This window comes from Macrobrachium nipponense, chromosome 47, assembly GCF_015104395.2.
Source record: "Macrobrachium nipponense isolate FS-2020 chromosome 47, ASM1510439v2, whole genome shotgun sequence".
NCBI classification, from domain to species: domain Eukaryota; kingdom Metazoa; phylum Arthropoda; class Malacostraca; order Decapoda; family Palaemonidae; genus Macrobrachium; species Macrobrachium nipponense.
The window spans coordinates 26,919,846-26,937,266 of NC_087222.1; the positions used below are offsets into that span (position 1 = coordinate 26,919,846).

At 36.3% G+C, this 17,421-nt stretch overlaps 1 protein-coding gene across 1 annotated transcript in view; it reads left to right on the forward strand.

Moving 5' to 3' along the window:
• Positions 1-16,557, forward strand: part of LOC135204812 (fasciclin-3-like) — a 47,244-nt gene extending 30,687 nt beyond the window's left edge. The window contains 5 exon segments of the mRNA XM_064234999.1: positions 5,621-5,726; positions 5,859-5,960; positions 6,152-6,235; positions 7,252-7,326; positions 13,258-16,557. Of these exon segments, the coding sequence (XP_064091069.1) occupies positions 5,621-5,726; positions 5,859-5,960; positions 6,152-6,235; positions 7,252-7,326; positions 13,258-13,392 (502 nt within the window). The 3' untranslated portion in view covers positions 13,393-16,557.
• The last annotated feature ends 864 nt before the right edge of the window (positions 16,558-17,421 follow it).

Sequence of the window (17,421 nt, forward strand, 5' to 3'; positions counted from 1 at the left end):
GTTTATTGGTTTGCACTTAAAAAAAACCAAAGGTTGATTGATTGGGTATGGCTACTAAAACTGGTGTCACAAGATCTGGGTTACTGACTCTGCAACATGAAGGTTGAAATGTTAACATTTTATGAAGGTACCAGCACCATCTCATGGCTATATAAAAAAAAAGGTTTTGGGAGTCTTCTATCGTACAAGACTTAACTTGTGGTAGAAGACAGAACCTTTAGTCTAAGGTAGGAGAAGGATTTAGCAGGCGTGACAGCACCCCGTTACAAAATAAGTGACCCTAGAACTTTCACCATGTCAGCAGGTCACATTGAGACCCAAACTTCCATATCCACATGACATTAATATGTGAGATAAACTTCTAATTCATGTATTCAAAAGTCCTGTTTAGTGTGGTTGGCTGGTTAGTTAGTTTACACAAACCTGGCCTTATGCCAGCATAGGCCATAGCCTGGTGTGGACCTGAGAGCCCCTTTGGCTTAGTTGCATTGCTTTCTGCCATGTACAAGTCGTCCATTTGGACCATTCTTGTTTGTTGTCCAGCTTCTTTAACTTGTAAGATTAGGTCAATCTAAGTTACATGCAGTCTGCAAGTGAATTAACAAATCTAGTTAAAATAATAAAGTTGATACAATGTACATTCGAACAATGCCAAAGTAATAGTGTAGTATCATTTAGGCTTGAATAGGCCTAGATTTTTACTTCAAAGTGGAATATTGGAATTTTAAAGCTTATATTTTAGAAGTTATACATATGTCCAGTGAGAATTGTAAAAATGGTATGCATAACATTTTTCTAAATTCATAAACACTTTTAACTTGTTAAGCTAATTGTAATGGGGCATATTTTATGTATTTGATTTAAATGTAGATTATTTATGGAAATACTGATTGAAAAACATTTGATATATACATAAGTAACAAGTATTTTACTTAAATGAAATGGCAGTATGATTCTTTGAGAAAAATTAGTGCCATCATTTCTGAACAATCTTAAAAGAGAAAAACTGCATTCGATAGACATAAGTACCAAGTATTTTACTTACGTAAGTAAAGTGGCTGTTTGATTTTGGTGAAAATAATAAGTGCACTTATCATTACTGACATCTACAATATAAAGGATTTGTAACATTTTTGGACAATTATTTTTGGGCTTGTGAATCTTAAGGGGACACTTACTTTACGCTCGGGGATCCTTGGGGCCAAATATGGTTTGTAACTTTACATTTCTGTCTCCTCTCAGTTGCTCCCTGGACAATGTTAATTGAAGGCGTACCACATATTACTTTCAATTTTGCACCCTAAATGCCAATGTTGCCCGTTAATACCTGTAAAATAGGTATAATAATTTCTGATATGTTTTATTATGTTTAGGAATTGTAAATAGAATTGTGAATAATGTTAATTGTTGTGTATTTATGAATTTTAATCGGGAGAATAAGATGCTTGTTCATCATTATGGTCCCATCTTTGTAGGTTCTTGATCTTAATGTTGATGGTTACCGGATGAGTTTTGCAGCATTTAGATGCTTTTTATTAAGTGCAATTATCATAATATTTCCTTATGATAATTCTGGGTACTTCTCATACAAATTCCAATGCCTTCCAAGGTTTAAAGGTTTGGTTAGCAATGCCCAATTTAGCCTGAGTATTGGCATCACATACAGGCTCTTATTAGGCCAAAAAATTTACCTAGGAAGAAAAAAAATATTAGCCTGAACCAGGCTCACCTGGAGGAGGTCACAAGGTCACAGGAGAGTGACAAGGATGTCATACATGGGTCCAAACTTCTGTTAGGTCAGTGTTGTGGTCTCGACCTTGACCCAAGGTCATGTAGAACCAGTTCAGTCAAACATGGTCAGTCTGGACAGGACACAAAGTTGCTGGTGACCTGTGGATGCCCTGACCCTTTTTGCAAGGTCATTTGGGCATGGTTAATGTAAAAAAAATTATTTTTAGCTCATAACTCATGAATTTAACAAGATAGTTATACACGTGTGTGCTGACCCACTTAGGTCACAGGGAGAAAACATACCTAATAAATGTTTGTGTAAGTGCCATTAAGGATTTAATTTGGGAAATATCTTCAAATGGTTGAATGTTGTCCTTGATTTTTATCATATCACAAGGCACTTTTAGTTCAAGTAGTTCGGCCCTGTTTGTGCAGGAAAAATGAACATTACTATAACCTGGCTTTGAGTGATACACAAGTCCCTGTCCTTTTTGATACTGACATTCGAGAGTTTTGCTATTTTTTTTGAGAACTGGAACCATGCAAGGATACGGTTAACCAATATGTTGGTTCTTGTCAACCACATGAACTCAGGAATAGGTGTCTTCAAGGATCAATCTACATTAGTGAGCACTTGCTTATTCATCCTGCATGATGACAACTAGAATGAGGAACCAGCTGACCAACATGTTCCATAAGGTTGTGGTTCTCCTCACCATTTCAACCTCAAATTTCGTTTTCCCTTCGGGAGGACATTTTATTTTCCATATGGAAGAAACCTTTCCTCCTTGTGTACTCCCAGAGTCTTGAGAAAGTACCTGGACGAACTTCATGTTTTAATGTTTCATACGCAAAGCTCTAATCATTGGGACGATGCATAAACTCCATAGAAAGGAATAGAAATACTCCCTCAGTTCTCACAGGGGCATGTTATTTTCAATACCATTCAGAATTTGTTTGTGTGGTATTGCTGTGATCTTGTGGCCTGGTTTTATGAAGTCACCTCTACAGTAGAAAGACCTGATGACCAGGCTCTGTGGAGACTTATGAATTTAATTCTCCCCATACCTCTCATCAATTAGGACCGGAAATGAGATTTGGGTAATGAAGGAAAAATGGTAGAGAACATTTCCTGTTACAGGCTTTGTGCAGTGTATAGGAATCTTAGATGTATTTATGCAATTCAGGCAAATACTAAATACAGTCTCCTTGCAGTGCATTCCCATTACATTAAAGTTGCTTTATCCTCTTCTCTTGAATACAGATCCTCTTCCAATGATGAAGTGTAAGTAAGACGATGTTTCCAAATGTTAGATACTGCTTGCACTTTTGGATGTACTCTTGTAAAAAAAAGGAGTCCATGAAAGATTGCTGAGGGACAGTCAATTGTTCATCATGAAAAACTATTGCAAAAATGAATTACTGGAGATATATTTGTAGGCATTCACATTTTGCACTCATGAATTATTATACCAAAAATTACTTGGCACCACATCTATGGTACTGTAAATGACAGAGGTAGATTGATAGTTGTGGTAAAAAGGGTATTGTAGATTTACTTTTCATGTTTAACTGGTAAACGTAAACACAGCAGCCACAGTAATTATTTTATCACCACGTATCCAAATACAGTACCTCAGAGTACTTATACAGAATTTGTAATTGCACATTGTCAATTGAATTTAAGTTTTTACACTGGTTTGTTTAGTTAGTTGTGCAAGCTTAGAGACCTTAGGTTTCTGTTCAAGATATTCTGTTAATTATTCCCCTAAGTGGGTGGTTTATGGACTAGCATCCTCATCCCAGAAATTGATACGTAGAACATCAGGGCAAGAGCTTGTTCCCATAATGAAGTGCTCAATAAGGTTTTGAACCTAACTTTGACATTGATTGTCCAATGAAAATCCGACAGAAAAATATTTCATCTTTTGAAAGCTTATTTATATTGCTAGAGGTATCAACTATATATATTTTAGATGTAATTGTTCTTTGAGTCTTACCAATGATGTGAGGTTTCTACAGACCATTGGAAAGGATTGTTAACATAAAAGTGCCTATTAGTTAGATTGTCAATATGTTTTGCATATTTTTTGGCATGACGGCCCCCAGCCTGTTATGCATTTTCCCTTTGTAATAGAATATTTGTGAGTGTCAGGCTGGGGCCCTTAGATGAATTTAGGTAAATACACAAGGATTATATATTATTAGGTTGCTTTTAGCTGGTGAGTCATGGATCTGTGGGATCGTATAAGCCAGTTCATAAAAACCTTTTTATTTTAAGCAAGTTGAGTATGTTTTCCTTCTAGTTTTCCATTAGGCCATTTGGCTGAATGTATATGAATCAGTTGGCTGAGTACTGTAAATACTATATACTGTAATAGTACCATTTTGCTATATAAATGATGGAGAAATATGTCATTGAAAAGCTGCATTTTTGGCCATGATAAAAATTTAATGCAGAAATCCAACCAACAGATTAGTACACCTGCCATGAAATATCTTGTTTATACATAGCACTCAAGAGCACATGAAATTCTTGTGCATGTGCTGAACATTTTGGAAGACATAAGAATTACATAAACACGATTATAATCACGTGGAGATAAAGTGCTTCTCCTTAATGTGTTGTCTAGCACAGTACACCTCTGAATGAGGAGTTCCAAGATTTAGACATGTATTTGTCTGTGTAGGGTAATTTAATATTAATTTTATATATTTTTCCTTGCATGTTATAATAATGGTGACTATATTCAAGGTGGCTTTACCCTGCTTCATTCATTTTGTCTTTTATATTCATGTGAAATGTACTGTTTTCTCTGTGACTATCTTTCATAAACAGAAAACAGCTTGGGAATATTTTAGAAACTGGACACTTGGATCTACCATTTTAAAATCAATGACATGTACATATGTTTTCATTATATTAAAAAATTAATTGGGTTTTAAGAGGGAAATATTTTGCTTAGTATACATAAAACTCCTATTTTTAATAATAAATGTTGCTCCAGTATCTCTGTAATTATGGTTAATGATCCTAGGATGCCAAGTTTGTATTTATTATAACCTACATAAAAAAGATGCTTTGGTAAATAAAGGTTTTGATTTTAATGCAACTAATACCATATAATTTATGGGCATTTAGTGTCTCTTGTTTGCTAAATAGGCAGTTTTAACTGTAAATATCGAAGAAAATGAGTGAGATCCTTTTCTTGTCGTTAGTTGAAAGGCCAGGGCTTTTTCAAGTGTATTGCAGATGATCAAAGAAAACAGTACATTATCAACCACCTATGTATTCGCTCACCTTGGTGTATTCAACGCACTTTCACTTTCACATTTCAGCATAAATTACGCATACTGTACTTAGCCACGTTATAGTTTATGAGGTTGTAGTGCTTACATTTCTCTAAAGCTAGCCAGTTATACTTTGAAACTATCATTGTTATACAAAAGGTCCATTCTTTTTTCATTTCTTGTGCTAATAGAGCCTCTGAACTTCAGTTATACTGTAGATTAACTAGCATTTCAAGTTTATTTCTCTTTTGACTGTTGTTTTACAGCATTTACTGTTTAGCTTTTTTTTTCTCATTCATTGGGGAGGATGTGTTTTAAGTTTTCCCATCGTTATTGTCAGTCAAACTAGTCTCACAGGGAACATGGAGGGCAACAAATTCCCTCCCTGAAGACCTCCACTTCCTCACAGTATTTATTTTTATTAAGCTTTTATTTCCTCGCTCATCTTGGAGTAACATTTTAAAGTCCTCACGGAGGACGTGGAGGGCGACGGATTCCCCTCCACTTTCCCCTCCTCTGCTAAAACTGATCTACATCTCCTTCATTGCACCTTTTACTCTATGAGCACTGACCTTTTACTGATGCATGTTTGTTTCAGCAGTGACACTGAAAGTGCAAGAGGGCCTAACACCACTCGCGCAGCTAATATAAAGAACAGTATTGGGAAACTTACCCAAGTTTTCAAGAAGCCAAAGAAGGATCAGGTTGGTAGAAATAAGGGCGTAAGTATTTCGTGATGAAACTCTAAATAAAAAAACCCTAGGCAAACTGTTGAAACACTTTTGAAATGGATGAAGACGGTGAATTTATTAAAAAAATTTTGTGCTTGTCGATAGGAAACCAAACTGGAAGAAGCAGATGGCAGCGAGGATAAAAAATACGTAAAGGAAGAGACGAAGAAGGACAGTCCAAAGGAGGAACAGGGAAATGACAAGGAGGTAAGACATTCTCACTTGAAGAGTTTACTCTCGGGATATTCTTAGGTACAGCAGTACTACTAATTTCACCATTCCACTTTTTCCTCTGAGAAAGTAGCACACTCTCTTTCTACTATTCCTTCTCTTTCTTATTCTTGCCCGGAAGAAAGTTCTTGACAGCTTTGTCCAATGTGCCCCTCCTTTCTTTCAAGCTGCCTGGACAAACTCAGATCCCTCCCGACACGCTGCAGATTTACGCTAACTCTGAATTTAAGTCTCCTGAGGTTCAGAAACAGGTATGGAGTAATTGTCACTAATCAATACCCAAGTTGGCTTAATATCCGTGTGCACAAGTTGTAGAAAATGAGAGCAATACTACAAATTCTATGACCACTGATTAAATGAAAAATGTTTGCGTAATATATAAATGCAATTTTATATGAATGCAAACTTGTAGCATTCAGATATGCTTATTCCAAGATTGTTCAAGATCCTATATAATTTTGATTCAGATTTTCAAATTGAGGTAAATTCTCATATATACTTTTACTTTCAAAAGTCTATCAGATGGATTTAGCAGCTGTAGAAATTCAATGCTGGACGAAGTTCGAACCAGTATGGTATGCCCAAGAATGAATGTAGATTACTTGAAATATTTAGCTTAAAATCACAATTTTGAACTAGTCAGTATTCTGCAGATAATTTTAGAAGTGTTTAAAATTATATAGTTTCCAATTAAATGTACAATGACGTTAGTCTAGTCATATTTTAAGTAGACGTTGATGCTTCTTCCTTATCCTATAATGTCACTTTTCCTTTAAGTATACAAAATTTGTCTTATATTATATCACCCACATTTGGAAGCTCTCCATGAACGCATTGAAATACCCAGAGCTTAGAAATAATTGTGTTCACAACTATTACCAGTGGGAGAAGGTAAATCAGAGACTGCTGAACATCACTTTGCAACATATGATGGCTGCAACTTAGGTATGCAGGGGTGCAATTCAACGTATACGCTAAGCAGGTGAAAGCAGTATCCAAGAATTTGAAGTGCTTGTTTTCAGAGATAAGAAAACAAAAGATTGAAGGGAATTTGAACTCTCAATTGTGTATTGTTAGATGTCAAAGAAAACTACTGGATTTAGGGGATGAAGAAAATCATTTTAGTCTCTAAAATTCATTTTAAATATATGGGCATTCCTACTGCAACGTACTTCTGTCCTTTTTCACAGTTGGCAAATGTATTAAAAGTCCCCCTTTCTAAAATAGTGTATGAATGTTTGCAGTAGCATTTCTTTTGATTTTCAAGCAAACTGAAGAAAAAAAAGAGATCACTGTATCTCGACCAAACAATGATCAAAAACCTCCAGAGCAGAAGAATGAGGTACAGTATATTTCCGTATGTTGAATAAATTTCCCCATTTTAATTTTCTGCTTTATTTTTGGAGTGAGAGGCCTGGCCGACCGTCAGGTTTTTCCTGTGCTGAACACCATTTTAGTATAAACTGCAACTTTTAAAAATGAGTTTTGTTGTCTGTGATAAATTCTGCACATTTTATGTTGCTAGGAACTCTTTCTTAATGTCACTGTACCGTACTTTCAAAGATTTGCTCATTTTCACTTCTGTTTGCATGAACTTTGTCTATATCTTTTAACTGCTTTAGCTTCTCGCCTAGAAATCGATTGGTTCAGTGGTTTTGTGGTGTAGTTACAGATTTTTGTTATACTAGCCAGCCCTCAGGCATTTATTTTGTAAATATCTAAACTACATGATGTCTTTTATGATATGTTATTCCATCTGCACTTTGTTACCCAGCTCTGAAAAGGGAAGTCTATGCCGACCCTGTTGATTTGCATTCAATGTTTAGATATTATACTCTGTCCCACCCAAGCTTGAAGTTAATGCTTCCTCCCTTTTTAGATCTGAATAACTATTTTTGTCTAGGATTTTCTGAGAAACATTATGGTTGTATATATGATTTGCAAATGTGGTTTGTTCCTAAAGGAACACAAACCATCGCCTTTTACATATAGGTATTCCTCGGTACAAGAGCTGGAATCGGGTATTGATACTTGGTGACACCAAGGATGTACAGAATACCCTCTATCCACCTGCCATCACCGAGCACTTTTTCTTCACTTTCTGCCAAGTCTTGGGGATCAAAATGTTTACCCTTATTAAGCTACCTGCTGTTGTTGCTGCAATTGCTAAGAGCTCAACCCTGTTGAACTTCTAGTAGTAGTTCTGTCCCATATAAGTTGGGTAAGTGGCTTGGATGATGGCTATAACCCTACACTTACTTTCCTCTTCATCCACATTTTGCTAGAATCACACATGGTAGAGCCAGTATTACCCCACACCTGGTATGTGAAAAGTCTTTAGACCAAATGTATTAGAGTGTAAACATTAACCTGTGCACCTGTGTAAACATTATCATGTGCTCGGGCACTAGATCAACTGGTGTGAGATCGAAGGTGCTACGCTTTGTTTGCAGTAACACCGTCTTATCAATTTCAAGCTGTATTCTCTACACTGGCTAACCTTTGATTTCATATGTAAACCATTCTAATGATGTGCATGCTCTTTATTACCTAGTTTCCTGGTTGGCTCTGGCATTGTCAGAAGCTTGGCAACTTCAGAACAGAAATTGCTTACTTAGAGACCATAATTAACTGGTAGTTGTTGAGCTCCCTCCTTCCAACTTGTGCAACCCTTATGGGGGTATCACACAGTCCTCCCATTTCCATAATTCAGCATGGCCCCTAGACTTTTTGCATGGGGCTTAGAAAGCCTTACTGCTTGGGAATCACTTGACTAGACTGGGGTAAGATCTATGAAAATCAGTTTCCCTTTTGGGATTGAGATATTTTGTTTGGGTTTCCAACTTTCAGTGGACAGGGATGGCCTTCCAAAGTGAGTCCCATACATACAAGGCAATGGTTTGGATTCTCATGGGAACAGAAAAGTAAATTGTATTTACGCTTGCCAAGTAAAAGTAATTTACCTTTTGTGTTTTTGCTTGCTGATTTTTTTTCCTTGAATCATTCAAGTATTACCCACCTCAACCACCAGTTGGTTATGTTGCCAAATTTCAGTGACCAATTCCAGCTCTTGCTTGGAGGACTATTCCTATAATAAAGGCTTTGGGTTGAATACCTAGGAAAAATGTCTTTTAAAATGATTGTGTTTTTTGCAATTTTGAGTTTAATAGGCACAGCAAATGTGTACATAATTTTGTTTTTGTGTTTTGTGTCATGTTTTATCTAGTTATAAATGTATAACCACTGTCATGTTTAAATTTTAATTAACTTAGTTGAAAGGTACTTGATGGAACTCAATTAATTAACAGATCCATTTATTAGATAAACATTTGTACAACTAATGAACAATAAAGGTTAAAAACACTCAGGGGAGAAGGCTCATTTACAGACTTTTTAAATATTTTACAAGTGCCTTAAATTGCTGGTAAACAGGTTAAACCTTTGTATTTAATCCATCTGAAATTAAATTGCCAGACCTTGGGTCAGTTCATTAGGTGTAAACCCATTAATCATATGCTGCTGTGTTTCTGTTCTGGAATTAACAGTGGCGCCAATTTATAACACAAAATATGGTGGATTTTTAACTCTGGGTTTTTTTCCCCACCAGGAAAAGATAACAAGCAAGCAAATGCTGTCTTAATTTGACTTTGTATCTAGGAAACATGAGTTCTTTTTACCACTGCCATTCTATTAGTCTACTTTCCTGAATCAGAACTGTATACTTATCCTTCAAACACAGGTTTCAGAGATCAACTCGAACAGTCAGTAGTCTCTGCATCATCAGCCAGTCTTTTACTTTCGACAACCATGCACTCACTCGCCCATCACACCTGCCAAAGCAGTCATAGCTTTCTTCATGGAAGCCCCCAACAATCACACCAGCTACTGCACTGTTGCCACCAACATTTCTGAGCCTACTACGATCCTTTATAGTGAACAGAGCCTTGGTTGGAGGACTCCCTTTGCATTAGGGAATTCCCTACTCTTCCTCCTTCCAAATTGTTTATACCTGCTGTTCCATTTCCTTCCATGAGGAATTCTGAAGACCAAGATGGAACTGAGAAGAAAGTAGAAAGCATCTCAGCAGCTCGTGGAGTAATTTCTACCAGTTTACTCAAGGACTGGATTGGAGAGACTCCTGTGACAAGTGATGTGACAGGGACTATTCCTCAAGAGACGTTGTTTCTTCAGCAAGAGAAAACATGATGAGATTTGGCAGAAATTTTGATCTTCACAGCAATGAAAAAACATCATTCATTTAATGTCAAAGAAGAAGATAGCAAGCATTCGTGACCGTCAACAGTTCCATGGCCCCATAGGCTGACTGAACATAAAAGTGCCTTCCAGAATATCAAGCAATGGTAATTCATCAACAGGTTCTGATGATCCTTTATTGCCTCAACACTATATGTTTTTAACGATGGTGAATTGTAACCCCAAGTTAAGGATTTAAATACCTGAGGAGGTGCTATAAGATACAAAGGTTACTGATCATGGTCCCACTTTCCACAGCAGTAATCACAAAGTAAAGTAAAGGCCATCTCCAGGTGCTGCGTACTCTTTGGCCTGTTAACCGTCACAGCTTTACTGAGAAGAATTCTTCCATGGCTTGTGGAGAATCTGTTATATGCAGGGCTTGCTGATGTGCTCGGAGAAAGCCAACGCTACCAACACAGTTTCTGAGGCAACATGCTTCACGAAGGTGTTCTTAAGCCCACCAAAAGATCCTAACCATTAAGTTTGAAGCAATATGCAGAACCTGAAAAAGTGACATCTAACTGGATTAGAAATGTCCCTGTGTGCTTCCAAATTGAAACCCTGCTGGCAAATATTTTCTGTCTTATACTGAAACAAATTTTCTGCAATCGGAAGGATGAAGAATTTCAATTCGGCAGAGCTCTGATATCCCTATCTACAAGTGGAATCACCTGTTGACAAGTTGGAGAAAAGAAGTAGGTCCCTGCCTCCTATGGTTTCTTGTTCTTCAAAGGTAAGGGGGCACCTCTTGAACACATGTACAGTGGAAGGGTCGCAGGTTATAGCCCAATGCAGAATACTGCAGGAGGTAGTAATGAACAGTTGACCGCAGAAACCTATTAGAGATGCTGTCATGTCTGCAAGAGAACAATAATTAAAACATGGCTAATTGCACAGAATACTGAATTCTGTATATTAAAGAGTATGTACTACTATATAGAAATCTGCAAGCAAGAAAGTACAGATTTCAGTTTCAGTTAAAGAGGTACAGTTCTTGTCTCTCAAGAATGAACTCTGAATAACGATTTTGGGACTAACCTGAATAACGATTTTGGGACTAACTCCAATCTTCAGCCACTGAAAACACACCTCTAACACCAGTGTGTGAACGCCAAGCATTCAAAATAAAATGGACAATAACATCCTTTCAGTAATTATCTTCCACTAAAGTCTGGGAAGTTCCAAAGAAGCAGTTTCCTCACAATTTGGACAGTATACCTATATGACAAATAGTTTCTGATTGGTCTACTCTGCTGTACTGGCATTTTAAGCCACTTGTAAAATTAAATATGTATGTTTGTTATTTGTTCATGGATTACTTAGAGGGTTTTTTGACAAGATTTTAAAACAATGTAAATTTTAAAAGTTAGTTACTGGAAATGAGATACAAACTTGAGCAGTAAATATACTGCCACTGCAAAATCGTGTCACAGTCGATCAGTAGTTGTAGAGGCAGTAGCAAGTTGCAAAAAACATCCCCAGTAGTTCTTGCTCATTGGAGTCCCAGAGGTGATCTGTGAGAAAAACTTGTGTTAACTTTCAACATTTTGTACTATGTATAATGAAGTCTAATTTTTTTCAACGCCTTGTACTGTGTAAAATGAAGTCACATTTTTTAAAAATAGTTTTCTTAACCTACAAATAGTATTTTTGTTATTTTGTAACTTGTCAACTAATAAACAAGAAGACAAAGAATTATTGTAATTATTAAACAACAAGAAGTATTTTTGTTACAAATTGTCAGCTAAATTGCAACATACCTGAAAAACGGTCAAATTATTCTTCACTGAAATATCACCAATTCTTGTGGGATCTGTTACTAGTAAAGGTATGACTGCCAAATTTTAATCCATTGCAAACTGGTCATCTCTCTGAGGGGACAGCAGAATAAAAGACCTGAAACTAAAATATCTATTAATAAAACTAGAATGTTAAAGATTCCGCAAAATACTAGGTAAGTACTCTAAAGCAGTAAGGAAACAAACTCAAGATCATTTGAGTGGTTGTGGTCCAAAATACTTATAGTACACTAGCTATTTGACTACCCTTTGGAAGGCCTCTAATTGTGACCCCAAGCTGGTCAAGAAGCAGGAATTTGGGGCACCGTTACTCAAATTTAACAAGAAGCCCCTCTTAACTAAAATTGCCCAAGTAACTAGAGTTGAGGAACAAAAATAATTAATCTGAATATTCAAAAATGGAGCTAAAATGAAGTTTTATCCCTTAAGAATACTGACCAAGTTTGCGCAAAGGATTTGTGTTCATATACTTACCCACGAAGGAGAGATTTTACTTCGGAACGGAAGCATAAAGATTCCCCAAATGTTTGGCAACAGCAGGCAAGCAGCAGTCAAACCGAAGGGGTGTGGCATGGCTTCAGTTAGATTACAGATGATGTCAGCTGAAAAGTAGAATACTTCTGAGTTTAATGCAACCAATATGAGTAAATGAATAAAGTTCTGCAGTTTTACGTAATGGCGAATAGTTCCAAATATATTTACTTTTTTGATACTCATTGCTAAACTTGAATGACAAGCTGTACACAGATTTCACTGCCACATCTCACCAGTGACACAAACACTGACTCACAGTAGAAGGCAAATATATAATTAAATTGACTTACAGTAGAAGGCAATTATATATGACAGAATACTATCTGTATTACACTTCAGAGCACAACTGACATTTTTTATTGTATACCTCACATCACGTCCACAACCATTACAATTAAACTTAAAATTTTTAACTAACCAACCCCAATAAATGGGATGCTGTATCTTTGTATAACATGAACATTCAACATATTCAACTTGCAACCAGGACAGCAAATTAAAATTGTTTCAGAGCGATAACCTTTGCCAACCACAAACTCAAATTTTGTTCTTCATGCCTATTCTGTATATTCAGTGCTGTACGTGTAGTAGTTAATTGTGTTTTAGTTTGAAAAAATGTATTGACTTTGTATCGTAGTGTTTGGAAGTAAAGGCCACCGCTAACACCCTCCTCCCTTCCGCAGGTAGTGTACGCAGAACTAGACCTGAGTAAAGGAGAAGGCGACAAGAAGTCGGAGGTGAAGTCCGAAGAAAAAACGGAATACGCGCAAATAATCGGCACCGTCACCGACAACAGAGAAGAGGAGAAGAAGGAATAAAGTTACAAAATGAATGTGGAGTACTTGCAAGAACATCATTTAAATGTGTTATAACAGTGTTTCATAAGACCCTCTTCCCCCCCGTTTTTTCATTGTAATGTAACATCAGTCGTCTGAAGCATACTTAGATATTTTTAGGATTTACAATGCCAGTCATGAAGTGAAAATATACCAATGACAATTCTGTATGTATACACAATGTGTACATTGTTTTTAATGGCTACACAAATTATGAAGTCAGCTTTTATGCGTAGCAATTAGCATGTTAGAGGGGTATTTCTACCTTTACCGGGTGTTAAAATGGAATCAATGAAACATTAAATGCCTGCAGTCCAGGGCAAAGTTTCTGGTAAAGAAAATGAACCTGTTTAATAAATATCTCGGACGCTGTGATTCATCAGCACATGCTTGCTCAAGCACTTTCAAAAGCATGTCGTCTTTGTTGGACCAGTCAACTCTTTTCAATGTGCGGAGGTTGCTTTGCCTTTCCGACGTTTTCTTTTTTTTTTTCTTTTGTCGTTTGTTTAGTGTTTTTTTTACGGTGTTCAATTTAAATTCTGTAAATGTTTTTCAGTCTCCCCCTGAAAACTAGGTGTTAAAATAGAGTTCTATGTTGCTTTCTTCAAGCAAAATGATGTGGTAATTACTGTAAATTATGTTCCTCAAACAACACTTATAAACATATTGATTATTATCATGTTCTCACCAAGTGTGGATTTATAAAAAGAAAGGAAACATTCGCCACCTCACAATTACCACATCTTCAAACCGACTCCAAGGAGTCATTGCCTTTTAAGACACATTTTAGCCGTAAGTTACATATACATAAATTAGCGAGCGTTAAGGTACAATGTTTTTCCTTTGTGATCATAAAATTAGCAAGCATTAAGGTACAATGTTCTTCCTTTGTGATCATATCTTGATACATTACAGATATCGAGCATTACTGCAACATAAGTCTCGAGGTCTTATAGCAAATGTGGACAGAGTTACGTCAAATCAAGTCATAATGTTGATAAGATTTCAGTAGTGGTTGCTTAGCTCTCATAATTTCATCCTCAATACTTGAGTCCACACTACGTCGACAGACGTAAAGACAGGATAAGAAATGAAATGGGTTTTTTTTGACGCTGTTATGATTTACTCCTCCTGGGCTTAATGTTCATCTTGGAATGTCGACCCAAGAAGCCCCAGTAAAACGAAAGCTGTCAGTTTCACAATGTTTAGGCACCAGCCTTTAACACTGGAAGAAGTTTTAAGTGATTTTCATATCATAAAAGTATTTTTCTTAAAAAGACTACTTTAAGGAGGAGCGCCATCCATTTCTAGCAGATGCGGATATTTTGCAGTCCAGCTCACAAAACGCTGGTGGTCGCTTTTGACGGCAAAAGACAAACAGCTCCTACCCACCAAAATGTGCTTTATATTTGTACAGTCAACTTCTCTCGGACATCAAAACTGCGAAGGCTTCGATACGACTTTACGAAAATATATACGTATATATACTCGACATAACAGTACTACTGCAAAATACATTAAGAAATGCAAGTGCATAACACCAACTGAAGGTGTCTGTCTCTCCGTGTTACTTTTTAAGACTGAATGAGCTGTAATTTAATTTGTATTAAATCATAGGGAATTGACTAATCCATTCAATAAGCTTAGAAAACTTGCATTCTCAAACTGCTTCATTTCTACAATAATTCTCACCGGTTCGATCATGTCGTACCCTCCAAAAAACATAATACAGTAATAATAATTAGTTTTACCGCTGTATTTAGGTGTACAACTCTCTTCTAATTTTAGTGTTTGACCATCTCGGGTGTTTCAAAAGCGCGCGAGTAATCTTAAGACTGATTTTTCTCAAGATCTCATTTACTCAAGATACTTTGACTTCACAATGGAAGTTATTTTATGCGGAGGGCCGTAACCTCACGTGTAAAATTCCCTGGTCACATTTTCCGTAGCTTAATGGAGAGTCTGAATTATTTTTCATATAAAAAATAAATTACGTAGTAGACTTAAATGTATAGTAGCTTCTTAGTGTTAGCTCTCAGCTGGCAAATGGTGTAAATGTTATATTTTCAGTGTTCTTTTCAATTATACTTTCATCGCAGTTTACGAGTGGATGTAAATTTAGGATCAGCCTGTTGCCTTTTTTACTCTGGGCTTGAGAACTGCGTGACTGATGACGTAGGATTGATTTCTGTACCTGATATAGATGATGTGTGTAATGTTACTGTAATGATGCAACACCACTTGGACACGAAAACCAACCCACTTGACTGTAAGTTACTACTACGGGAAGTAAGGACACAAAACTGTGTCTGTACCACTTGAATAGTACTACAGGAAGCACCACAGACACAAAACTGTCTGTGACCGACAACCAAACCACAGCACATTCGTGCGGTTCACATTTTCATTTCCTCAATTAACTACAGATCTTTCATCATCGCTGATTTGCTTCTGGTTGGGACGATAGGCGTGTTGCTTAGACTACTTAACAATTTATACAGTCGTACATATGTTTTAGAGACGACAAGTAGCTGTAACTGTATAACTTGTATATTGGTTGGCTGGATCTAGGTGCACTATTTAAAAAAATAAATAAAAATAAAATACTCTGAGTGAATGCTTTTTTTAGCCATTTTGACCAACAGAATGTCAACTGTTGAGCTCAAAGCTCCTTTATTTTTGCAAAAAAAAAATTATATAATAATAATAATAATATATTGATAACGTAGCGAACTATATATTAGGAGAGGATCTTCCAGTTTCCGATTGTGTTCATCAGTCAACTACGTAATGTCAGTGATCGTCATCTGTTCATATTTTTGTAAATGCCACGCGATCCGTGGTTACTCGATTACACGTGGTCGGACAAAATCCCGAGTGGGATGCTGCTCTAGTAGTCCGTTTTTAGTCCTGTTGGTTATGTACGTCAAGACCGCTCTCGATGGTTATACAGCACAACCCGGGGGAGGTTTCGATTATTATGACGATTTTAGCATCAAATAGTTCACCTGCAATCCTTGATATATATACATAATATATATATATCTTTGTAAATAAACCCTCATTGTCCACTTGCTTGACAAACACCTCTCTGTTTTAGTGTAATTTTGTATTGTTTGTCTACTCTGCAACATGATTTCCTGTGTACACGTTCGTTTCTCTCATCCTTTTCAAAGTGTTCGTGGATGCATTGTGAAAACACAAATCATCATGTACTATACTATTGACCACTTAATTTAAATTTCCCTTATGCAAAATATACCCACAGAATGTATTTCTCAATACGTACAATACTAGTACTCAGAATGTATTTCTCAATACAATACTAGTACTCAGAATGTATTTCTCAATACAATACTAGTACTCAAAAAAGCATACCAGGAATATACCAATGACAGTACAATCCATCCATTTGAAAACCTGAGACACACTACAATGAAACCAATCATTTCATGGTACAAAATACATCATAAATGCCGCATATAACATTATACTGTATCCAAAATCACATCCTAACCAAGTCTCAAGGTCTGATGCTTTATCAGAATCAATAAAACAAAAACGTTCAGTTCAAAGGAGGTCAGACAATCTAAACCCCAAGGAAACTTTCTCAAAACTAGTGAAATATTAAACAGATTTTGATGAACTAAAACCAATAAATGGCAAACTCTGTCAGGTTTAGATGTTATACAAAGAATATAATCATGGAGATAATAAGTATGACATCTCCAGCAATGCTTTTAAACAAACTGCGACAAAAAATTCTGGAAAATATAAATATAGTTGTCAAATTACCCAGACGTGCTATACTATAAAATGGAAGCAAGATCCTTCACTCCAAAATTAAGCAACATATTACGAGTAAACTTTGGAAACATAAGCAGAAACAAGAACCAAAATTTACAATCTTGCAAAACAAACTTTGGCCAAATTACACCCACCAGCTAGATGCTGAAATGACAAGTGATATATGCTCTGGGGAGAAAGAGGGAGAATTGGTTCTAACATGAT